At 40.4% G+C, this 26,664-nt stretch overlaps 2 protein-coding genes across 2 annotated transcripts in view; both read right to left on the bottom strand.

Moving 5' to 3' along the window:
* Positions 1 to 318: 318 nt before the first annotated feature.
* igfals (insulin-like growth factor binding protein, acid labile subunit) lies at positions 319 to 2,064 on the bottom strand (the record flags this gene model as incomplete). Its single annotated transcript, XM_080775130.1, has 1 exon — positions 319 to 2,064. One exon carries the CDS (start codon positions 2,062 to 2,064, stop codon positions 319 to 321), a length of 1,746 nt encoding a protein of 581 aa, XP_080631256.1.
* A 14,816-nt stretch (positions 2,065 to 16,880) lies between these two features.
* The window catches only part of shisa9b (shisa family member 9b), a gene marked incomplete at both ends in the record, with an annotated part of 30,854 nt that continues 21,070 nt past the window's right edge, over positions 16,881 to 26,664 (bottom strand). Inside the window, one exon of the mRNA XM_080775131.1 lies at positions 16,881 to 17,287. Within this exon, the coding sequence (XP_080631257.1) occupies positions 16,881 to 17,287 (407 nt within the window). The remainder of the gene's footprint in view (positions 17,288 to 26,664) is intronic.

Below are 26,664 nucleotides of genomic sequence, written 5' to 3' on the forward strand. Positions count from 1 at the left end.
ATATTATGGTTGCATATTATGGTTCATTGTAAAAATATAACTTGAACACAGGCAAACATAATCAAAGAAAATGCAGTGTCAGAAAGTGGAATTTTCTGTCAGTTATTAGATTGTATTTTATTGTTTGTTAAAGGCCCATCATATGAAAACCCAGAATCATACTGCACACCTTAATAGTGAGTAAATCAGAACCTACACTAAACGATACTCTTATCTTGTCTAATCGGTACATAAATGTTACAGTTCCAAAGTAGAGTACTTTAAACTTTAAACCTGGCATCCTGCTATGTTGCACATAAGAAATAAACAAAAGAAATGTCAACGACACAGGACATGTTGGTTGGCAACATCCCGTAGGTCGAGGCCGTCCAGGCTGGGTGGGCTGGCACATGTAATGTTATTGTAGATGGTGACAGTCGTGTCGGGCTCCTCGCCCTCCGCGTGAGTTTCCACTTGCCGGGGTATCACCAATGGCTTTCTCAAGCTGTACAGTCTGAGTGGAAGAGCATTGCAATCACATTGCCACTGATTCCCTGTCAGCAAAAGTTTTTCCAGAGTTTCTGAGAAATCAGGGACTATGCTCGTCAAAGCATTGTTTCTTAGGTCGAGATAGCGCAGCTTAGGCAATAGCTGTTTTGTGCCGTTTGGCAAGAATTGTTGGAAAACATTGCCAGACAGTAGCAAATATTCCAGATTCTTAAGACCATAGAATGTGTGGGACGGAACGGTCTCCAGCTTGTTGAAACTCATATCTAGCCCCAGCAGGCCTACCAGGTCAACAAAGCTCTGGCGTTCCACTATGGAGATATTGTTGTGTTGCAGGAAAAGCCGTCGCAGTCCAGAGAGTCCAGTGAAAGCTTGAGTTGTGACCTTGGTTAAGCAGCCTCTGTCCAGGTGAAGGCTGTGCAGCTTTGACAAGCCTCTGAACACGTGGTCTGGCAGGCTGTGGAAGCAGCTTCCAGACAGGTTGATGACGGCCACGTGAGAGAGGCCAGTGAAGCTGCCTGCTTGTGCCTCCTGCACCTGGTTGTGCTCCAGCTCCAGATTGCCCAGGTGGCCCAGCCCCTCAAAGATCCTCTCCCCCAGAGAGCGGATCCTGTTGTAGCTCAGCCGTAACTCCTCCAGGTACTGCAGGTCCCGGAAGGTCCTGGGCCGGAGCCCGGTGATGGAGTTGTTGGAGAGGCGCAGCACGTTGAGGCTATGGAGCCCCAGGAAGGTCTCGTCGTGGAGGCTGGTCAGCCGGTTGTTTGTGAGGTCCAGCCATTGCAGGGACCTCATGCCTACGAAGGCTCTGGGCACCACCGTCATGATCTGGTTCTGGGCCAGGTAGAGCTTTTTCAGCTTTAGCAGTTTCACAAAGACGTTCGCTTTGATCACCTTGATGTAATTTCCCGTTAGATCCAGCTCCTTCAGCTCGGTGAGACTTTGGAAGAGCTGTGGCTGCAGGTACGCCAGCCTGTTCCCCGCCAGGAACAGCTCCCGCAGCTCCACCAGGTCGTGGAACGCCGTCTCGGGCAACACCGTCAGCGAGTTCCATCCCAGGTTGAGCTGCCACATGTGCGACAGGCCCGCGAACAGCCTCTCCTCGATGCGAGAGAGCTGGTTGTTCTGGAGACTGAGGGAGGCCAGGTTGGGCGTGTTCTGGAAGATGGTCCCCGGCAGCGACCGCAGGCGATTCCGCTGCAGGTGAATGTGAGCGAGCGACGCGAGCGACCTGAACACCTGGGGGTCGAGCGTCGCCAGCTGGCCACTCTGCAGTTGTAGAAAGTCCAGGTTGGTGAGGTCCTTGAAGGAGCCGGCCGGGAGCGAGGTGAACAGGTTGCCGTCGAGCCAGAGGGAGTGCGTGGCGGGCGGGAGGTCGGGGGGGACCTGCGTGAGGTTGCGCGCGCTGCAGTACACGTTGAGTTCCAGGCTGTAGTCGTCGGGGAGACACGCGCACCCGGGCGAACACGGGACGGTCTCCTCGACGCTGGTCTTGTCCACGCCCCCCGCCGTGTCGGGGTCCGGCAGCACCAGCGACGTTCCCAGCACCCACCCCACCACCAGCAGCACCAGGGCCTGCATACCAGCTGTGGACACAATCAGTGCGTGCTGCGTTAAGCCTCAGAAACATGCACACTCAGTATGTACACACCATGGTCAGATGAGGTGACAAGAGAGCAGATATACTATATTGTCGCTGTTAGGCAGAAATTTGTTATCTTGAAAAACAATAATAATAATAACAACAACATAAATTAATTCCCCATTTTATACTAAAGTAACACAAGTCAGCGATCTAAACCTTTCTCAAGTTTTTCACTTATATAAGGACATGCCCAAAATAAATATGGACGCTAGGTCGAATGTGGTTAAGTCTGTCACTCAGTCGGTGGGTTTTATACTTTTTTAAACCAATGAAAAGAACAGTATTAACAACAGCTTGCGCCTAAATTAACTACATTTTATCCATCCGTCCGTCCGAACACAGGTTTTCTACTTTTTAATTATTTTTTTCTAATTAAGGTTTTTGGTTTTGAACATTCCACTTGACAGCAACCTTATGTAATGGGATCACTGTAGTTGTGTGTTCCACTCTAAATGTTAATTTTGTTACAGACTAAAGTGCCTACGCTATGCTATTCCTCTCACCTTCAAGCTCGTTGATCTTGATTCAAGGTTGCAGGCGTTAGGTGAAATACTGAATGACTAACCTCTGTGCAAATTGTTTGTATGCAGAACAGAGACCCTGGCAAACCCTACAACACTCTTCCACCCACTGGATTTGTACAGTTAACCAGTTAACGTCCACATGGATTTTGTTTGTTTGTTTGTTCGCAAAATTTCATGCAATATTATAATCGATATTCTCTTAACCCACTAATAAGACCTGAGGACGATTCTACAAATGCCTTCTAAATCAGTAGTTCTCACACTTTCAAGATAAATAAATGTAAAAAGAATAGCTGATGTGCAAGCTCGCAGTGCGGCACAGTGAAGTGCTGTGAGCTAAAATCTTAGGACGTGATTTAAAATGATTTGCGTGCCTGGAATGGGTCACACACAAAAGAATAGTGGATGCATGTACAATTCCACAACGCATCGCAGCATGGAATCCTTGTTAGTTTATTTTCCTCTGCTTAGTAATATGCTTCTCGTTCCTAAAATGAAGCTAAAATCTAAAATGTCAAGGATGTTTCCCAGTTTAAATGGGTTTAACACATTTACAAAAGAAGTGAGACTTTATTTTCCCTTAGTGACTCAAGTAGCATGTCATGTCATCAAGCAAAAAAGCTAAAAGAAAAGTGTATTGTTAAATTGCCCATAACCTAGTTATCGGGATGATGTGATTGGGCCTAAAGTAAAACACAGCCGTAAATGTCCCCTTAGCTTACCTGGTTAAGCTGGAGGATTGCCGTTAGATGTCTGAGCGTGTATTGTTCTTAATGTAGTCTCTACACATTCTGTACTAAACGAGGCAACAAGTGAACATGTTTAGTTAGATGGCCTTTGCTGTTTACCAAAGCCAGGGTCCTGCCACAGAGTGCAGTTTACTGTACTGATACACAGTATGGCAAATAGATAAGATGGTGAACTCATTGCTCTGGACCTGCATGGGAACAAAACCACATAATTTGGTTTACAAAGGACTCCTACAGTAGGAAGGAAGGGGGTGATACAGTATATACAGTATAATAGAGAAGGACATTACACTGACAGACTTTGTAACTAACACACTGGTTCCCAAACAGTGGGTCGGGACTCACGGACACATTTTTATGGGTTATGGGTTTTGGTTTTGTTACAATAAAACATTTTTCATAAAACATTCCCAAAAAAAGCAAGATTTTTCATGAATTAAAAACAAATTAAATAATTTTCCCATAGTCAGTAACTCAGAGAGGCTTATTGTCGGTATCAGCCAGCCAGGGTGTGGGAGTCTATCCCCGTAATGCTGAGGTGGAGCGCAACACCTACCATCAGCTCCCAGTGCTTACCGCACAGCTTCAACCCGTGCTCCTCATACGCTGAGTTGGCGTTTTTCCCAGTAATTTCATGAAGAAACAAAAGGAAAATCAAAGAAATTCCTAAATATATGATTATAAGTACTAGTGAAAATAGCCAGTCTTGTAGATCTGCTATTTTCACTGGTTTGGGTCCCAGGGAGGCATTCAGTTTCTCTTTTTCTCACAGGTTTAGAAGTTTGCGAACCACTGGTGCAACATAATAAGGCTATGCCTTTATTGCTGTAGGCTGTAGGGAAATATAGAGTCAATCGCCTTTTCACTTGCCACCTTGTATCTCCTGTGTTATCAGATTGAATGATTGAATAAATAAATACATACATACATACTGTATGTACATACATACATACATAAATAAAACACCCACCGCCTCTGGGCAAAGCAGTTAGAGAGTTCATGTTGACCTTAGTAAGGGCATTAACATTGGGTGAGGAGATAGAATATTTGGTTTATTTATCTTACCCTGCAGGATAAGGTTAGTTCCAGAGGTCCATTTCCGAATCACGTCATTCACGACACGGTTTGTTTCAAATGAATGACTAACTTTCTGTTTACTTTAATGACTGGTATCTGCGGGTACTTTTGGGTAACCATGAACTGTTCCTTCTCTGAAGGATTGACTTTTCACCCCGTTGGAGCCAAATTGCCCAAACTATCAAGACCATCATCATGACATTTGCATATTTCAAATAAATGGGTATAGACTGCGTCGCAGTCCCGTCCCCCACCGAACAAATAATTAGAAGAATAACGCTAAAAGTAAGTGTTGTGTCCCGCCATTTTTTCTTCTTTCTAATTATTTGTTCGGCACCAAAAAATTTGTTTATTGTCATGATTTGTCAACTCGGCTGTTGGCTTTGTCCGAGGCTTAAATGTCTTTAAATAAATACTTTTTGAAACCTCTATGGGAAAAAATTATGGGGAATTACACACGTGCGTGCGTGCCGAGGAGAGAGAAAAATGCTGACCCTGCAAAATGTGAGGGAGGGGAGAGGAATTTGGAGAAATTGGAACTCCCTGACGTTCTCTGTTGTATAATCATGTAGATAACACACTGAAGGGTTTTAGTCAGCAAGCATAACCTTTGTGGTTACAATTGTGGGTGAATCATGTTGCTAATTTGTAGCAGCCATGCAGTTAGGAAAGTTAGTGAAATGTGTGGCAAATCTGCAAAAACAAAAGCTGCTTACCACTAGCTTTCTACAGAAATGTGTTCATAAAGGTGTCTACTATCACCTCTCAATTTGTTCCCAGCCAACTCCCTTGTGACAGCTGCTGAAAGTACCATTAACAATCTATAAGGCAACATTTTAAAAGTTTAATTATGCTTAAGGAGCAGAGTGAGGTGTGTTTCTGAATCTGAACCCATTCCAAGCATTCGTTTTGCACGAAAAACACTCCTTGGGCTAAATTCACCCATAGCCACCCAAATGTGCTGACCTCATCACATTTGTGATGACGGCTATGCCTGTCATTTGCAGCTATGCTAAGCTGCAAATACATGTAGTGGAGTAAAAGTACAATATCTGCCTCTGAGATATAGTGGAGTGTAAGTAAATGGAAAGATTTCTTTTTAAACAAGATTTTTTTACAAAAAAGTTTAGATATTCATTATCGTGAGAACGATGGCTTCCATTTTCGCATTGCATCTTTTCAGGACTAGAAAGCCTGCAGTTTCTCCTATGAGACACAGACTCAAAAAAATGGCGCCATTCTTTCATGATTATTAGTGAGGACCTATTATATGAACATAGGTTGAAAAGTGGTGAAGTGGTCCTTTAACTTAGATATGACCGTGAAAGTGTTGCCTATAATGCAGACTGCTGTGCTGTCTGTAGTTCTAGGGTCGGGGGTTTCACTGTTGTTCATTACCCACCAGACTGTATAGTGCTGTATAGTGGTGGAAAAGTGATTCAAGTTTTATTCTACCAGTAGAGGGCACTGCTGATCTTTTGTGTTGATCAGAACAGATTCATGAACCTGAATCTGAATCTTTGTCTGAATAAGAAACACATTAAAAGTTATTATTATTGTACTTTCACCTTCAGTCAATTCACTTTAGTTGAAAATAATAATAATAATTTATTGGGTTATACAATTACAGTCAATTGATGTCAAACAACATCCCCCCACACACACACACACACACACACACACACACACACACACACACACACACACTAGCCATCTAGTTGCTGTGAGTTGACTATTTTCAGTAGTCGTGGAAAAAAGTACTCAAATATTTTAAGTATCAATACTGCAATGTAGAAATACTCAGGCTGAGAGTGTTCCACTGGGCATGGCAACTTACTTACTGCTTTCTCAGCAGCAGTGAACAGGCCTGAAAATGCATGTTGTGAGTGAGTGAGTGAGTGAGTGAGTGAGTGAGTGAGTGAGTGAGTGAGTGAGTGAGTGAGTGAGTGAGTGAGTGTGTGTGTGTGTGTGTGTGTGTGTGTGTGTGTGTGTGTGTGTGTGTGTGTGTGTGTGTGTGTGTGTGTGTGTGTGTGTGTGTGTGTGTGTGTGTGTGTGTGTGTGTGTGCGTGCGTGCGTGCGTGCGTGCGTGCGTGCGTGCGTGCGTGCGTGCGTGCGTGCGTGCGTGCGTGCGTGCGTGCGTGCGTGCGTGCGTGCGTGCGTGCGTGCGTGCGTGCGTGCGTGCGTGCGTGCGTGCGTGCGTGCGTGCGTGCGTGTGTGTGCGCGCGCTGTTCATCACGAGGAGAATGGCCTGAGAGATGGTGCAAAGACGCAGCATAATGCAAACTCCACATTACTTACCCATACCGTATTATGCGTATGGTTTCTAACTTTCTGCATGATATTCATGGTTCTATGGATGATTATTGAGGTCCCTGATGGTCAGCTTATTTACAGAGCCGACACTGGTCAAGTATATTTTTACTAAAGAGGGTTTAGTTGGTTGAACTAAGTTTGTAAACTGTTGACCTCCTATAGGCCCTATTCTATATATAATTATTTGAGAAAACTCTTTGCCACGGATAGATTGTGTAGAAAGCCTCCGTGTAAATGGAGAATGCTTTTATCCAGGCAATTCTGTCCACAGTTTGAGCCTCAAATGTGTTTCCTATAAGTCTGACCAAATGTCATCTTTGGCTCCCCAATCAAAGCTACTGAGTGGGAGCTATAGCATATAGGCCGGCATGCACCCAGGCCCAGCGCCCATTGAGCTATACTTTCAACCAACAATAATGTTAGAGGGGACAAACAGCATCAAAAGAACCCCTCTGCTTCTCTTAGACTTCTTCTCTTAGCAACTTCTCTAATAAACGCTAAATCGCTCTTCTCTGTCATTCTCTTGGCGACACACAGAAACACTCGGTCAGCACTTATTAGAGATGGTTGAATCATTAAGCAGTCTAAAAGTGGGTTTTGTTGCAGAATGACTCACAGAGCTGATAGCAGGTTCGGGACTGCTGTATCTGTACCATTTCAAACAACGCTCAACTGCTAGCCTCTGTTATTCCCTCTGGAGATAAGTAGGCCAGGCCATTATCCGCATATTATCCTCTCAAAGAACCTCCAGAGAGTCAGTCATGGCTCACTGTTTACAGTCTGCCGACATTGACGTTGACAGTCTTTCAAGCAGATGCCTTTACATGGTGCACGGAAAATTCTCTGCGATAATTGAACTCCAGTAGTGTACAAAGGATATATGGGTACATTTCTACACTCCGAATCCCAGAGTTAGACAGATTTTTCTGTGAGTCTTTCCTGTTACAAGCATACTAGGCTCATCAGAAACTGCTTTAGGAAGGGACGACTTGACTTTGATGTTTGAGGACATAATTCTAAGATGATTTCACTGCATTATAGCGATTCCCTGATTAAGTCACGTGGCAAACCGTATACTAATTTACTGACCCTTATGTAATGTGCTGTTTTCATTACATTTTCCTCCTTGACATTTTGAGAATTGGTTCCCAATTAATTGTCACTGAGCACATTCAGATTATTCAGGTTTACTGGGTGGCATCACAAATTGGAATGTGTGAGCTGAGGAAAAAAGGTAGTCGACGAACAATTTATTTTTCATAGTTTTAGCTGAAGAAATGAACACTAACTGAATCCAGTCTCCCTGGGCTCATGAGACGGCGGCAAAACAAATGTTTGTGTCTAGTTCAGTGTCTAGTTCATTATCCTACATTGATTCCCTGAGCCGCTAGACTCTAGCGGCTCAGGGAATCAATGTAGAATAATGAAACGATACAGAGAGAGTTCAACGGCGGCCGGCCTAGTATAACAAAGTACTGTATACAAATGGTCCTTATTGAAGAATCAATAGGGTAAATGAGGGTATGCGTAAAGTGAATGGCAAATCGAGTAGCAAAGTGAGTTTAACATTGTTTGACGTTGTTTACTTTTACAAACTTTTCTGTTTGGATATACAGTATGGGCTGTCGATGCCAGAAAGTAGTTTTTTGCCACTTACAGTAGTAGGTGTTGCCGGCTTCCACGCATAACTTCCGGGTTTGATATCTATATGCTACAGCTACACATCGTCGCACATGTTTCTCAGTCTGTGCTGAATATTGAAGCAGCTGTCTCGTATCTTATGAGCCACATTACCACTCGCTGCAGCAACAACGTTGGATGACTTTTACATGAGTAAATGGACAGGTCAATACCCAAAAACTACCGGTATATGTATTTGGCTGCTTTTCAGAGCACAACACCCGAGCGCAACCAAACAGAAAATCTTCTCCCCTTGATCCCTCCATAACATTTTAGTCTAGTTTTTATTTGTTGATGAAATTGCCAGTATATTTAGTCATAGTTTTAGTCATCATAGCTTAGGTTTTGTAGTTTTTATTTCGTTTTTTTGTCAGTGAAAATGTTTGTCACCGAACATCTTTCGTCGTAGTTTTAGCCGACGAAATCAACACTGGTTGCAAGACATCAGGCCATACTTCACAATGTCTGTCTCCAGTCCAGTACCGGCTCCTTATATTTCACAGTCTGACCCCGTTTCTCAAGCGACAGCTCTGCCACACATCATTTGGTCACCCCCATGGTACTGTACTGAATGACCTGCCAGCGCTTTCTTTTTATCAGGTCAATTTATGTTCACATTCATCTCGTCTCATTCTAACAGCACGTCTGCAGTGAATTGTCACCGTAACAATTCCCAGTACATGTAATGCACTTCTTACCCAGCCATAACGCCTCCAAGGACCTGTCTGTTAGGGACCTGCTCCATTGTGGCAGTGGAGAGATGGACAGACTAATTGGAAGCTTAACTCGTTTAAACCGGGAAAGCGTCTGTGTCATTTGTAGATTTACACCATATTTTATACTTAGCAGACTTAGCAGATCTACAAGCTAGTAGCGCGTCACTTCGTGCCGTGCAATGAGCCTGTAGATCTGCTGTAACAGTTTAAACTCAAATCTCAGATCTTCCGCTTCTGGGGGTCCCTGCTGGAACAAAATGTTTTGAGACGTAAAGCTTTTCAGAAAACTGTTAGGATTTGGAAGACGTTGCAGAATCGGCCTCAGGTCTTAATAGGTTAATCACGTCTGGTTGTTGGTGGCGTCCAAAGGCCCAGAGGAGAGAAGAGTTCAAACGGACAGACGGATGGCCTAGAATTAGATCACGGGTTCCCAAATATTTTCAGCTTGATACCTAAAAGAGAGACCCAACAAAACCGAATATGTTTGCATACTTCTAGCTTGCCTTCAGCCACTAGCAACTTGCATGATAAATGACAGGAAAACTGTAGGCAAAGCATTTCAGCATTGCATTACACGCAATGTAGACAAACGGCTTTATTTAGAAACCTTAATGTTCAAAATAAAGTTTTTTCTGCAGTACTGCATTAGTATCCTCCTAGTGTGCTACATAGCTATTGTATTGGTCATGCTTGTTTAGTTAGTCTAGTTTAGTTTTTCCACTGTAGGCCTACAACCAAAACAACAAATACACAACAAAAGAGGGAGGACGGTGTTGTCGGACTGTTAGTATGTCTAACCAACGTACCCCGCTGGGTCCAATGGCCCAACATGTGGTACCGTGGTTGACCCAGTGGCTTAATTTCCCTCCTTAAGTATGTTTTCCCGGGACCATCTGCCCCTTTTGTTTGAGTCATTATTTTTCATAGCTTCCCTAGTTCATTAATCATTAGATTTGAGTGGTATTTTTCGGTTCAAATATTATATATTTTTAAATCATAGTTTCTTTGCAATTCCTGGTGTAGTGTCGCTTTTGTTGCGGTTTCTAGTGAGCCTTCAGAAACCGAGGCCGCAGTGCACATACACACACACACACACACACACACACACACACACACACACACACACACACACACACACACACACACACACACACACCCTGTAAACTAAAGTGAGACTTTGCAGTGATTGCACTGTGAAGATAACCACAGTATTACAGATTGACCACCCTGGAGGCTGTCTCCATCGCTACTTGAAAGAGCATGACATTTCATCCCGTCTGAGCACTCTGTCTGCTATGTGAGGGTCTCTGTGGAGACTGCTGTTTCTAGTCTGTCTCTTTCACAACGCCTCAGATCGTGGCCCAAGCTGCTTTGCTTGCGTCTGGGCTGGTGCTCTGATCTGGGCTGTGCGAACTCTGCACTGTCACTGACTTGACTTCATGACCATTCATTTTAATTGGAAATCCAGCTAGTAGATTTCAAGATGTATTGTTTGGGAACAAAGTGTTGGACAGACAGACAGCCGATATCGGCATTGCCCATCCTATAAGCCCTGCTCATATAGTGCGGTTAAAAATGTATCAACCAATTTATCAAAGTGCTATGTTCCTTTGTGACAGCAATATTGTTATTATACACAGCAAATGTGTGCTTCAGAGCTGACAAATCCTAGGCCTAGGGCCATAGTTATAGGCAAATAAATCATTAATTAATTAATTAATTGTTATAGGCAATACCACTGAGAGGGATACCGGAGAACATGCCAATATACCAAGTCGCTGCGGTGAAGATTCTTCATCAATGTCTTCATCGTTATGCTAACATGCTGTCTTCATCAGTGTAGTATGTCAAACTCACAGACATTGTTTCGGTCAGTGACGTGGGGGTCTGTGGGGGCCGGGCCAGGGCCCCCATGAGGATTTTCGGGGAATTGCACCCAACCGCACTGAAGACAGTCAAGACACTGTCCAACACCGCCCTCCCCTAGCTAAACCAGGCATGCAGCCCCCATGAGGATTATGAAAACTATTCGCTTCTGTACTTTGGTGTTTAAACTTTTAGCATTCCTACTTTCTCTAGTGTTAACTCTAAACAACTATCCTCTCTCTCTCAATTCAATGCAATTTAAATGAAGGCGAAGTAAACCTAAAATGCACTAAATCGCGGCGAGTTGGTAAACTGGCGAGTTCTCCAGATACCACTGAGAGTATGTTTCTCACTGAAATACCATTACTGCTGCTTTTCCTCTCCAGATGATTGATAGCGTTAATTTGTTCATCTCTCCCAAGTCCTCAACAATCACTTTAAGGAGTACGTTGGTTGTGTCTAAATATAAAAAGGAGATTGAATTTGAAGATACCTGAGGGACTGAGTCGCTAAACCATGCAGTATGTCTTTGCACATTGTTTCCGTTAAGCTCATTGCATGCAGTAGGATTGAACATTAGTTTTCAGTTCCCAGTTCAGTTGCAATTATCTCTTGTGGATCGTCTATTCATGAATCGCACAGGTTTTCGTCTTTGAGTGAGCAGGTCACATGTTTTAGATTTCCACACATCAGCTCAGAACATATCCTTTTTGTTCCGTGTGACTGAATTAGGTTATTGTGCTGATAGAATTTCCAGAGGGGACCTCTTCGGTGTTATATGAAACATCATTCACTAATTAAAATGATCTCTCTTGGCATTTTGAAGAAAATGACGACGCTCCCAGAGGCTATTTTAAACCCCAGTTCTAATGGAGTGTATGATTGTAAACAGGACTCATTTGTGGTAACAGGTGGAAAACATGTACGTCCAAAACTAGTGGCGTAAAGTAACTAATATAGGCCTAAGTACAATTTTGTGGTATTTTCACTTTCTTCGGTATTAAAAAAAATCACACCCGTGTGAACTGAGTGGTGCAACTCCCCTCTCCCCCCCCCCTTCTCCTCTCTCTCTCTCTCTCTCATTAGCAGGCAACAGTGCTGCACTAATACTATCTCTCTCTCTGGCACAACAGCGCCCCTACTGGTACCCTATAGTCATATACTGGTGCTCATGGCCACATAGGCGCATACATAGGCGGACACGGACATTGCTGTTCCTTGGAGTGGTTGCACCACTCAAAAACAATACTACACCGATCTCAGAGGAAAATATTGAGGGTGCGTTCGTGACACTTTGCTGCCCTGTATTTGACGTTGACTTGATATTATTATTATTCATCCCACAAAAGAATTATCTATGAACACCATTCATATAACCTCAAAACAAAATACACTAGATTAGACCAGGCATCATCCTCAAAATCACTATTATACTGGTGGAAAGAACCTCACAGAATTGAGGTTATTATTAACACCCCTCATGTCTCAAGGACACGACTAGGGAGTGCTTCTGTTCTTGAGGCGGATGAATGCTGAAAAGAACAATCTTAATGGAAAGTTAAGCTCCATTTCCCATTTCACAGGCACAGTAGATTAGTTTATGGCAATTAAGATGTGTTGTAACTTGTAACATGAGGAGAGTACGTGGGCTCTTCACCTGATCTGGAGTCTAACAGGCCAGCTCCATATATGGACACTGGGCAGGGGCCTTGCATTCTTCGGGCCCTGGTCTTGGAATGTCCTACAAACCAGACTCAAACTGGCTTCTGTGGGTTTTAAAAGGATTGTCATGGGCACATTTCCCAGGCACTGCTCGACGTATAGGAAATGTTTGCTCTAGAGTCCTATATTAGGTTAGTAGCAAACATTAGTCATTTACTCTTTATATCTCTATACAGTATATACTTTTTATTGGTCATTTTGGTAGTTATAGGGGGGTATGCGTGTGACATCATCATCAAACCCAGAAGTTATGCAGGAATGCCTATACTGAGTGTCAAAAAACTACTTTCTGGCCTTGACAACCCATGCATCCAACACATACATCAAACTTGTAAAAGAGACTCTAGTCTCAATGTGTTTTTTACTGATTAAATAAAGGTTAATAAAAATAAAAAATATATATAGGTAATGGGACACACCACGTGGTTTTCTTCTTTATTGTATCTTTACATGTCACAAGAACAAACGTTTCAGCTATCCAGCCTTTGTCCGAGTCAGTGTCAACACAGTACACTGTATATGCGTGGGTAGTGGTGATCTAAATGTACAGATGTGAAAGAAGGGGTTGTTTTTTACCAGCGCTCCACTTCCCCATGTTTCAGCACTCTCAGCATAGGATTGTTTTGGGCACCTCAAGTAGAAAATAGTTCAACTTTTGAGACGAGAACAAGATCACCGCTAACTAATGTCACTCCTTTTGGCTGACCAGTTGGAATCAAGGAATAGACGACAGTAGGAAAAAAAAGCATGGCACATGAGAGGCTAATGGGGCTCTATCTATGCACACAGGATAACTCTTCCTACTTCCGGGCCGCTTCGCTACATCCTTCACAGGTGTTACCGATGATACTAATGAAGGCCCTGTTCCATTTGGTGTGTGGTTCTCAAACTTTTATTTTTAAGGACCCCATAACACTGAAAGTTAACACACCCGTACGGGGCCATTGGGAGTGGGACCCACTCCAGGACACTTTGAGACCCACTGGTGTAGCGGAGTGTTTCCAGTGAGCCGCCTACATGCACAATAGCAGCACCCTGACTCTGTTTGACCAGAATGGTGAACAGAGCCTTCATTAGTATCATCGGTAACACCTGTGAAGGAAGTAGGGAAGGGGGCGGGGCCCAAGTTCTTTCCAAAATTGCAAGTGCAACTGGGCACCCACACACTCCTATACTACCCTTCTCTCACAGGCGGGATCTTCATCCAGATCTGCCACCTGAGCAATGGTAAGAACTCGGTTTCTGGCCTCCATGTTTCAGTTACTTCATACGTTATTTTGGTTAGGCTATTTGTGCAAAAAAAACCAAAAAATAAACGGATGTCATTGCAACCTAACAGCCGGCATGCCGTGCACACTGTGTTCTTTGCAAGAACTCTGGAATGAATCATTTGACGTTTCGGGACTTTCACCATTAGGCTACGTCCTCCCTCGGGTGACTCAGCCAGGGTTGTTCAGACCCTGGCTTGTGTACCAGTAGCATTGGTCCACTCCCACTGATCACTCCTGATCCAAAGCCATCTGGAGGCTCTCTCTCTGCCGCCTCCATGGTGGACTTGTTGGCTGGGAATAATCCAAAGCAGCTAGACCACCATGTAAAATAAACATGTTTTCCGTGTACACAGCCCCTAAAGCATTTCTCTTCTTAATATTGTTGTCAGGTGAAAACCTCTGTCAATTTTTTTTTTTTTTGAGCGGTGCCTCCACTCCAATACAGAGTTGTGTGTCCTGCTATGTATATATATGTACAGTATGTGTACTGTAAGCTGCAAGGCGATAACTCGCTGGAACCGGGCCGCCCCCCTGGGCGCGTTCCTGGGGGTCTGGATTGTGAAATTGTGAAAATAGCTGATCTACAAGCTCACAGAGCATCGCATGCACTATTACATGAAAGAAAAACATAAAAAGTTTAATTGTAGAGATACAAGATTTGTGCATGATCTCTCCAGATCAGGTCCAGGAGCTCCTTCAAATCACTATTATTAATGTTGATTTTTTGGTTTTCTCTTTTAGATACTTTATTATCGTGTCTCATAGACCTCACAGAATGGGGGACCAAAATTATGTAGTTACCTTTTTGTTGTATGATTGATCTATCCTATAATGCATGTTGTAAGCTCATGTAACTTTAGGCTGAGGAGAAATGTGACAGTCAGTGGTACGCTTCAGCATGTAGTCCAAACAAAAAGGAATGCAGAGTATTGGAGATTTCAAGTGTATATAAAGCTCTGGGCCCATCATCATTGTCACTGTACATTGATAATGTGATTTATTTTGGGGGGCATATCATTATATTGGCTTACTATGAATCAAATAATCATAACAATAATTCCACAGTTAAAGCTGGGCCATCAAACACTCAATATGGTATGTAATATATGATTATCCGATACGCATGCTGGTATAAGAGGCACTATGACGCCAATACAACACTGCTTCAATACTCTACTGCTACGCTATACAGTACTTGATTGACCGGAGTCCCCCAAGGATCTATACTAGGCCCCCCTAGCCCTTTCCCCCCCTCTATACACGCTGCACGTCGCAGTCCAATTGCACCAGCGGTGGCCGAACGGTTTGCGGAGCGGTCTTGATATCGGAAGGTCGCTAGTTCGTATCCCCGGACCGGCACGTTAAAATTACCACCGCTGAAGTGCCCTTATGGACAAGGCATTGAACCCCTACCATGAAATGTTCTATTGGCAGGGCCTGGCTGTAAACAAGTTATTGAGCTTAGTCCAGTTACCCTGGGTAAACATAGTACCTTTCCTTTCCTTACCACGGTGAGAGCTTTATTAGAAGACATTTTATTTTCACATAATGTTGGCACCGGAATACACGCTTAAAGGTGCATGTGGTTAAAGTGGATTTTTAAACTACTGCACATACTGTATAGACTACTAGTATTACTAGTACTACGAGTATGAAAAGTGCTAAAACAGTTTTCTACATTGTCTACAATTCTGACAGAGGAAAGAAGTACACTCACATGTACAGTACAGGGAAGGTTTCCAGAAATGGCTGATTAACCATAGACATATATAAAGGCTAGATGGCTCAAGGCGGAGTCTCTGACGTCGTTCACCCGGTGGCCATCTTGCTGAGGGGCTACAGTACAGTATATGTTCAATGGCAGCTCAAAACAAAAGTAGTCATAACTCGCTCAAATCTTGACGGATTTACAAACGGGTTGGTTTAATACAAGCGTTATCAACGTGGCTATGATTCAGGACGCTTATCGGCTTCATCTTTTTTTGTATTTATAAAAATGTCATATAAAAGCATAGCAAGTTAAGTTATGGTTATTTAAAAGGTATATGCCCATAGACACAATGTTATGCTGCCCCTCGGTAAGATGGCCACTACGTAGCAACTTCACTCTCATTGGCCAGCAGCGCGGGTGAGCCATCTAGCTTCATGGTATTAACAACACATGACGGGTGTCTGTTCTGATACTGTAGATAAATACTGACAAATATAAATATGTCAATTGGTTGGTCTTCTTCCAATGACTGCAATGGATCGGTGTCGGACCATACATATTCTCAAATCTCAATATTCATATTAATTATATTGAATACTGATTGTTCTCTATATTCATCAGTGTGGCTTTCCACATGCTAGATGGATATAGTCTCTCAAACAACTCTCCCGCAACCTTCGAGAGCTGCCTGTATAACTGCGTCTCGCCTCGTTTGTCACTTCTGTCCTCAGAAATCAGTTATAAAATCTCCTTAAATTATGTTTTTGAATGTCCATTTCTGCTAAGCAGCAAACTACAAAGAAAGGCTTTGACTAACTTTATTTACAGTTGATTATGTTCTAATAATCTTCATCGCTTCTCATTTGAAAATCGTATGAGCCAACAGTCTTGAGAGACTGACGGATGGATGTAGCACTGTCTCAACCATTGTTTGTAGAGGGAGTGCACTGAATACATGCACATCTTCACGTACATGGTGATTCACTACAAAAACACCCCAGTGTAGAGCTGTCGGCACTCTCGTTCCCTTAAACACAGGCTTTCTCTCTCTCTCTCTCTCTCTCTCTCTCTCTCTCTCTCTCTCTCACATTCCATGAAATTCTCTCTCAAGTTGCTTTGGTCCTCAGACAGTCACTACTGTTTTGCTGTTGCTGACAAAGTAGGGCTGCGCTGGCATGTACCGAGCAGCGTAAATCTCGTCGATGTTCTCGGAGACGCTGTGGGTCTTATAGACGTGCGTCTGCCATTGCTCCGTGGCAGCGTCTTGGCCCTCCCAGCTCTTCGTCAGCGTGTCCGGGTACAGGGCGGCCGCGTCGGGGCTCAGAGTGAGACCGTAGGTGGCGGTGGTGTTTCTCCTCGTGCCCTTGTGCCGACGTCCGTCCTGCCTCGGTGCGAGACGTTTGGGCGAGCTGTAGGGGTTGCTGGGTTCTGGCTCCACGTCCGCCACTCTCATCCTCGGGAGGCTGCTCATGGCCGTTATGTCCACCGTGTGCCGTCGGTTGGTGTAGAAATTCTCATTGGCTTTATCGGCTGAAAAAGCCACACACACACAGACACATGGTTCACTACAATGCAATACAAATATCAAGATGTACATTTGCCCAGCGGTACTGTATGTTAGTATTTTTTTAAAGTCTTCATTCCATTTTAAGCCACAGTGTTGCTTGAATGAAGCAATTGTATGATGCGGTTTTGCAGCGTTCCCCCTCCCTCAGTTGGCTAGCCGCGTGCGTGCGTGCGTGGGTTCACGCTGCCAGCAGCCCACAGACGTACCTCCACTGAAAGGAAACTTGCCCACACATTGTGCAGTCATACGTCATGATACATCATAGATGATGATATGTCATATGACTGACATCATATAGATAGATGACTGAGGTCACAGGCTGACTGTAAATGAACAATGAGCAACAGAGACCGGTTGAAGCAGCACATGCCTCAGATCTCGAGGGCACTTCTAGGATGATGATGATTATGATGATGCTCATAACCAACCTCATGACATTACCATTTTACCTCACTCATGTCTGTGTTGTCACTGCTGTTGTATCCTACTGGCTCACCTGCCGGTGAGGAGCCCCCACCGGGAGGAGGTAGCGTCTAATTGCTCCTGTCCAGCACTCCCTGATGACGGGTATCGCTCTGTAGGAGTGCACCATACAGTTTCATCCCCCCCCAAACACGACACAGGTGTTTGTATAGATAGACGATCGTCAAAACTGGACACACTGAGGTGGATTGTACCATTACCATTTTACACTCACCTTTCCGTTTTCTTTTTAAATCTCCCAGGCTCTCCAGGCTATGGGATACACGTTCAACAAGGCTATCAGAACGAAGGTACGTTGACCCATGTCTTATGGAAGTGCCCCAGGGTACAAGATTTTTGGACACAAATACATGATTTCATTGATAGAATCATTGGTCAAGATATCCCTCTTGATATCCGTTTATTTATACTAGGGGATCCTTCTATTCTTAAAGATATAACTCCTTCCACATACGTGGAATGGGTCCAAACAGCCATAATGCTGGGCAGGAGGCTGCTAGTCCAATTATGGAAATCAGCCCACGTACCGTCAATCACAGAATGGCATAACTTACTAAACAGTACAGCGTCATATGAAAGAGTATCATTCTCTATGAAAACTAGGATAGATCAGTTCCACCAGAAGTGGGACAGATTCCTTCTGTATGATACAGTAGCACTACGTAATGACAGACTACTGGCTGCCCCCCCCTACAGTAGATCTTTGCCTGCTCACATATGTCTTTATGGAGAATAACACAGCCTCCCTCCCCTTCCTTCCCTCCCAGTTGTGTTTCTTATTGTTGACAACTCTTTGCCTATTATGACATGCCCAGAATAGGGACGCTAATGTTTATGTTCATGTGATTATTAATTGTATCGTGGAAGGAAGAACATATTATTTAGCGTCGGCAATGTATGTTCTTATAGAAATGTGGAATCTGAGGAATAAATTAAAAAACAAAGGCACTAGTCAATCAGGTGCCTGTGTGTCCGTCTGTCTTGAGCCCTAACCACACCAGAGGGTCGCCATACAACTCCTTGCAACGTGCAACTACTTGCAACCGTTATTCCCAATGGCAGTTGCAAGGAGTTGCAGTGGTGTGGTTTGTTTTGTTGCAAGGAGTTGCGAGTATTTGCAAGGAGTTGCAGCTGGTGTGGTTTGGGCCTTAGGATCAACTGACAGTTGCTCATGTCCCTCTGGCTTATGGGATAATCATGGTACCTGATGAACATGTTAGGTTGAAGTTACGTTGATATTACGTTGGTATTATGTTAGGTTGAAGTTACGTTGATATTACGTTGATATAATGTTAGGTTGAAGTTAGGTTGATATTACGTTGATATAATGTTAGGTTGAAGTTAGGTTGATATTACGTTGATATTACGTTGTCATAATGTTAGGTTGAAGTTACGTTGATATTACGTTGGTATAATGTTAGGTTGAAGTTACGTTGATATTACGTTGGTATAATGTTATGGTTGAAGTTACGTTGGAGTTACGTTGATATTACGTTGTCATAATGTTAGGTTGAAGTTACGTTGAAGTTACATTGATATTACGTTGGTATAACGTTATGGTTGAAGTTATGTTGATATTACATTGTCATAATGTTAGGTTGAAGTTACGTTGAAGTTACGTTGATATTACGTTGGTATAACGTTATGGTTGAAGTTACGTTGATATTACGTTGGTATAACGTTATGGTTGAAGTTACGTTGATATTACATTGTCATAATGTTAGGTTGAAGTTACGTTGATATTACGTTGGTATAACGTTATGGTTGAAGTTACATTGATATTACGTTGGTATAACGTTATGGTTGAAGTTACGTTGATATTACATTGTCATAATGTTAGGTTGAAGTTACGTTGAAGTTACGTTGATATTACGTTGGTATAACGTTATGGTTGATGTTACATTGATATTACGTTGGTATAACGTTATGGTTGAAGTTACGTTGATATTACGTTGTCATAATGTTAGGTTGAAGTTACGTTGAAGTTACGTTGATATTACGTTGGTATAACGTTATGGTTGAAGTTACATTGATATTACGTTGGTATAACGTTATGGTTGAAGTTACGTTGATATTAAGTTGTCATAATGTTAGGTTGAAGTTACGTTGAAGTTACGTTGATATTACATTGGTATAACGTTATGGTTGAAGTTACGTTGATATTACGTTGGTATAACGTTATGGTTGAAGTTACATTGATATTACGTTGGTATAACGTTATGGTTGAAGTTACGTTGATATTACGTTGTCATAATGTTAGGTTGAAGTTACGTTGAAGTTACGTTGATATTACGTTGGTATAACGTTATGGTTGAAGTTATGTTGATATTACGTTGTCATAATGTTAGGTTGAAGTTACGTTGAAGTTACGTTGATATTACGTTGGTATAACGTTATGGTTGAAGTTACATTGATATTACATTGGTATAACGTTATGGTTGAAGTTACGTTGATATTACGTTGTCATAATGTTAGGTTGAAGTTACGTTGAAGTTACGTTGATATTACGTTGGTATAACGTTATGGTTGAAGTTACATTGATATTACGTTGGTATAACGTTATGGTTGAAGTTACGTTGATATTACGTTGTCATAATGTTAGGTTGAAGTTACGTTGAAGTTACGTTGATATTACGTTGGTATAACGTTATGGTTGAAGTTACATTGATATTACGTTGGTATAACGTTATGGTTGAAGTTACGTTGATATTAAGTTGTCATAATGTTAGGTTGAAGTTACGTTGAAGTTACGTTGATATTACATTGGTATAACGTTATGGTTGAAGTTACGTTGATATTACGTTGGTATAACGTTATGGTTGAAGTTACATTGATATTACGTTGGTATAACGTTATGGTTGAAGTTACGTTGATATCACGTTGTCATAATGTTAGGTTGAAGTTACGTTGAAGTTACGTTGATATTACGTTGGTATAACGTTATGGTTGAAGTTACGTTGATATTACGTTGTCATAATGTTAGGTTGAAGTTACGTTGAAGTTACGTTGATATTACGTTGGTATAATGTTAGGTTGAAGTTAGGTTGAAGTTACGTTGATATTACGTTGGTATAACGTTATGGTTGAAGTTACATTGATATTACGTTGGTATAACGTTATGGTTGAAGTTACGTTGATATTACGTTGTCATAATGTTACGTTGAAGTTACGTTGATATTACGTTGGTATAACGTTATGGTTGAAGTTACATTGATATTACGTTGGTATAACGTTATGGTTGAAGTTACGTTGATATTACGTTGTCATAATGTTAGGTTGAAGTTACGTTGAAGTTACGTTGATATTACGTTGGTATAACGTTATGGTTGAAGTTACATTGATATTACGTTGGTATAACGTTATGGTTGAAGTTACGTTGATATTAAGTTGTCATAATGTTAGGTTGAAGTTACGTTGAAGTTACGTTGATATTACATTGGTATAACGTTATGGTTGAAGTTACGTTGATATTACGTTGGTATAACGTTATGGTTGAAGTTACATTGATATTACGTTGGTATAACGTTATGGTTGAAGTTACGTTGATATTACGTTGTCATAATGTTAGGTTGAAGTTACGTTGAAGTTACGTTGATATTACGTTGGTATAACGTTATGGTTGAAGTTATGTTGATATTACGTTCTCATAATGTTAGGTTGAAGTTACGTTGAAGTTACGTTGATATTACGTTGGTATAACGTTATGGTTGAAGTTACATTGATATTACATTGGTATAACGTTATGGTTGAAGTTACGTTGATATTACGTTGTCATAATGTTAGGTTGAAGTTACGTTGAAGTTACGTTGATATTACGTTGGTATAACGTTATGGTTGAAGTTACATTGATATTACGTTGGTATAACGTTATGGTTGAAGTTACGTTGATATTACGTTGTCATAATGTTAGGTTGAAGTTACGTTGAAGTTACGTTGATATTACGTTGGTATAACGTTATGGTTGAAGTTACATTGATATTACGTTGGTATAACGTTATGGTTGAAGTTACGTTGATATTAAGTTGTCATAATGTTAGGTTGAAGTTACGTTGAAGTTACGTTGATATTACATTGGTATAACGTTATGGTTGAAGTTACGTTGATATTACGTTGGTATAACGTTATGGTTGAAGTTACATTGATATTACGTTGGTATAACGTTATGGTTGAAGTTACGTTGATATCACGTTGTCATAATGTTAGGTTGAAGTTACGTTGAAGTTACGTTGATATTACGTTGGTATAACGTTATGGTTGAAGTTACGTTGATATTACGTTGTCATAATGTTAGGTTGAAGTTACGTTGAAGTTACGTTGATATTACGTTGGTATAATGTTAGGTTGAAGTTAGGTTGAAGTTACGTTGATATTACGTTGGTATAACGTTATGGTTGAAGTTACATTGATATTACGTTGGTATAACGTTATGGTTGAAGTTACGTTGATATTACGTTGTCATAATGTTAGGTTGAAGTTACGTTGAAGTTACGTTGATATTACGTTGGTATAACGTTATGGTTGAAGTTACATTGATATTACGTTGGTATAACGTTATGGTTGAAGTTACGTTGATATTAAGTTGTCATAATGTTAGGTTGAAGTTACGTTGAAGTTACGTTGATATTACATTGGTATAACGTTATGGTTGAAGTTACGTTGATATTACGTTGGTATAACGTTATGGTTGAAGTTACATTGATATTACGTTGGTATAACGTTATGGTAGAAGTTACGTTGATATTACGTTGTCATAATGTTAGGTTGAAGTTACGTTGAAGTTACGTTGATATTACGTTGGTATAACGTTATGGTTGAAGTTATGTTGATATTACGTTGTCATAATGTTAGGTTGAAGTTACGTTGAAGTTACGTTGATATTACGTTGGTATAACGTTATGGTTGAAGTTACATTGATATTACATTGGTATAACGTTATGGTTGAAGTTACGTTGATATTACGTTGTCATAATGTTAGGTTGAAGTTACGTTGAAGTTACGTTGATATTACGTTGGTATAACGTTATGGTTGAAGTTACATTGATATTACGTTGGTATAACGTTATGGTTGAAGTTACGTTGATATTACGTTGTCATAATGTTAGGTTGAAGTTACGTTGATATTACGTTGGTATAACGTTATGGTTGAAGTTACATTGATATTACGTTGGTATAACGTTATGGTTGAAGTTACGTTGATATTAAGTTGTCATAATGTTAGGTTGAAGTTACGTTGAAGTTACGTTGATATTACATTGGTATAACGTTATGGTTGAAGTTACGTTGATATTACGTTGGTATAACGTTATGGTTGAAGTTACATTGATATTACGTTGGTATAACGTTATGGTTGAAGTTACGTTGATATCACGTTGTCATAATGTTAGGTTGAAGTTACGTTGAAGTTACGTTGATATTACGTTGGTATAACGTTATGGTTGAAGTTACGTTGATATTACGTTGTCATAATGTTAGGTTGAAGTTACGTTGAAGTTACGTTGATATTACGTTGGTATAATGTTAGGTTGAAGTTAGGTTGAAGTTACGTTGATATTACGTTGGTATAATGTTAGGTTGAAGTTACGTTGATATTACGTTGGTATAATGTTAGGTTGAAGTTACGTTGATATTACGTTGGTATAATGTTAGGTTGAAGTTACGTTGAAGTTACGTTGATATTATGTTGGTATAACGTTATGGTTGAAGTTACATTGATATTACGTTGGTATAACGTTATGGTTGAAGTTACGTTGATATTACGTTGTCATAATGTTAGGTTGAAGTTACGTTGAAGTTACGTTGATATTACGTTGGTATAACGTTATGGTTGAAGTTACATTGATATTACGTTGGTATAACGTTATGGTTGAAGTTACGTTGATATTAAGTTGTCATAATGTTAGGTTGAAGTTACGTTGAAGTTACGTTGATATTACATTGGTATAACGTTATGGTTGAAGTTACGTTGATATTACGTTGGTATAACGTTATGGTTGAAGTTACATTGATATTACGTTGGTATAACGTTATGGTTGAAGTTACGTTGATATTACGTTGTCATAATGTTAGGTTGAAGTTACGTTGAAGTTACGTTGATATTACGTTGGTATAACGTTATGGTTGAAGTTATGTTGATATTACGTTCTCATAATGTTAGGTTGAAGTTACGTTGAAGTTACGTTGATATTACGTTGGTATAACGTTATGGTTGAAGTTACATTGATATTACATTGGTATAACGTTATGGTTGAAGTTACGTTGATATTACGTTGTCATAATGTTAGGTTGAAGTTACGTTGAAGTTACGTTGATATTACGTTGGTATAACGTTATGGTTGAAGTTACATTGATATTACGTTGGTATAACGTTATGGTTGAAGTTACGTTGATATTACGTTGTCATAATGTTAGGTTGAAGTTACGTTGAAGTTACGTTGATATTACGTTGGTATAACGTTATGGTTGAAGTTACATTGATATTACGTTGGTATAACGTTATGGTTGAAGTTACGTTGATATTAAGTTGTCATAATGTTAGGTTGAAGTTACGTTGAAGTTACGTTGATATTACATTGGTATAACGTTATGGTTGAAGTTACGTTGATATTACGTTGGTATAACGTTATGGTTGAAGTTACATTGATATTACGTTGGTATAACGTTATGGTTGAAGTTACGTTGATATTAAGTTGTCATAATGTTAGGTTGAAGTTACGTTGAAGTTACGTTGATATTACATTGGTATAACGTTATGGTTGAAGTTACGTTGATATTACGTTGGTATAACGTTATGGTTGAAGTTACATTGATATTACGTTGGTATAACGTTATGGTTGAAGTTACGTTGATATCACGTTGTCATAATGTTAGGTTGAAGTTACGTTGAAGTTACGTTGATATTACGTTGGTATAACGTTATGGTTGAAGTTACGTTGATATTACGTTGTCATAATGTTAGGTTGAAGTTACGTTGAAGTTACGTTGATATTACGTTGGTATAATGTTAGGTTGAAGTTAGGTTGAAGTTACGTTGATATTACGTTGGTATAACGTTATGGTTGAAGTTACATTGATATTACGTTGGTATAACGTTATGGTTGAAGTTACGTTGATATTACGTTGTCATAATGTTACGTTGAAGTTACGTTGATATTACGTTGGTATAACGTTATGGTTGAAGTTACATTGATATTACGTTGGTATAACGTTATGGTTGAAGTTACGTTGATATTACGTTGTCATAATGTTAGGTTGAAGTTACGTTGAAGTTACGTTGATATTACGTTGGTATAACGTTATGGTTGAAGTTACATTGATATTACGTTGGTATAACGTTATGGTTGAAGTTACGTTGATATTAAGTTGTCATAATGTTAGGTTGAAGTTACGTTGAAGTTACGTTGATATTACATTGGTATAACGTTATGGTTGAAGTTACGTTGATATTACGTTGGTATAACGTTATGGTTGAAGTTACATTGATATTACGTTGGTATAACGTTATGGTTGAAGTTACGTTGATATTACGTTGTCATAATGTTAGGTTGAAGTTACGTTGAAGTTACGTTGATATTACGTTGGTATAACGTTATGGTTGAAGTTATGTTGATATTACGTTCTCATAATGTTAGGTTGAAGTTACGTTGAAGTTACGTTGATATTACGTTGGTATAACGTTATGGTTGAAGTTACATTGATATTACATTGGTATAACGTTATGGTTGAAGTTACGTTGATATTACGTTGTCATAATGTTAGGTTGAAGTTACGTTGAAGTTACGTTGATATTACGTTGGTATAACGTTATGGTTGAAGTTACATTGATATTACGTTGGTATAACGTTATGGTTGAAGTTACGTTGATATTACGTTGTCATAATGTTAGGTTGAAGTTACGTTGAAGTTACGTTGATATTACGTTGGTATAACGTTATGGTTGAAGTTACATTGATATTACGTTGGTATAACGTTATGGTTGAAGTTACGTTGATATTAAGTTGTCATAATGTTAGGTTGAAGTTACGTTGAAGTTACGTTGATATTACATTGGTATAACGTTATGGTTGAAGTTACGTTGATATTACGTTGGTATAACGTTATGGTTGAAGTTACATTGATATTACGTTGGTATAACGTTATGGTTGAAGTTACGTTGATATCACGTTGTCATAATGTTAGGTTGAAGTTACGTTGAAGTTACGTTGATATTACGTTGGTATAACGTTATGGTTGAAGTTACGTTGATATTACGTTGTCATAATGTTAGGTTGAAGTTACGTTGAAGTTACGTTGATATTACGTTGGTATAATGTTAGGTTGAAGTTAGGTTGAAGTTACGTTGATATTACGTTGGTATAACGTTATGGTTGAAGTTACATTGATATTACGTTGGTATAACGTTATGGTTGAAGTTACGTTGATATTACGTTGTCATAATGTTAGGTTGAAGTTACGTTGAAGTTACGTTGATATTACGTTGGTATAACGTTATGGTTGAAGTTACATTGATATTACGTTGGTATAACGTTATGGTTGAAGTTACGTTGATATTAAGTTGTCATAATGTTAGGTTGAAGTTACGTTGAAGTTACGTTGATATTACATTGGTATAACGTTATGGTTGAAGTTACGTTGATATTACGTTGGTATAACGTTATGGTTGAAGTTACATTGATATTACGTTGGTATAACGTTATGGTAGAAGTTACGTTGATATTACGTTGTCATAATGTTAGGTTGAAGTTACGTTGAAGTTACGTTGATATTACGTTGGTATAACGTTATGGTTGAAGTTATGTTGATATTACGTTGTCATAATGTTAGGTTGAAGTTACGTTGAAGTTACGTTGATATTACGTTG

Source organism: Protomyctophum bolini (genome assembly GCF_963924005.1).
Source record: "Protomyctophum bolini genome assembly, chromosome: 11".
Taxonomy (NCBI): Eukaryota; Metazoa; Chordata; class Actinopteri; order Myctophiformes; family Myctophidae; genus Protomyctophum; species Protomyctophum bolini.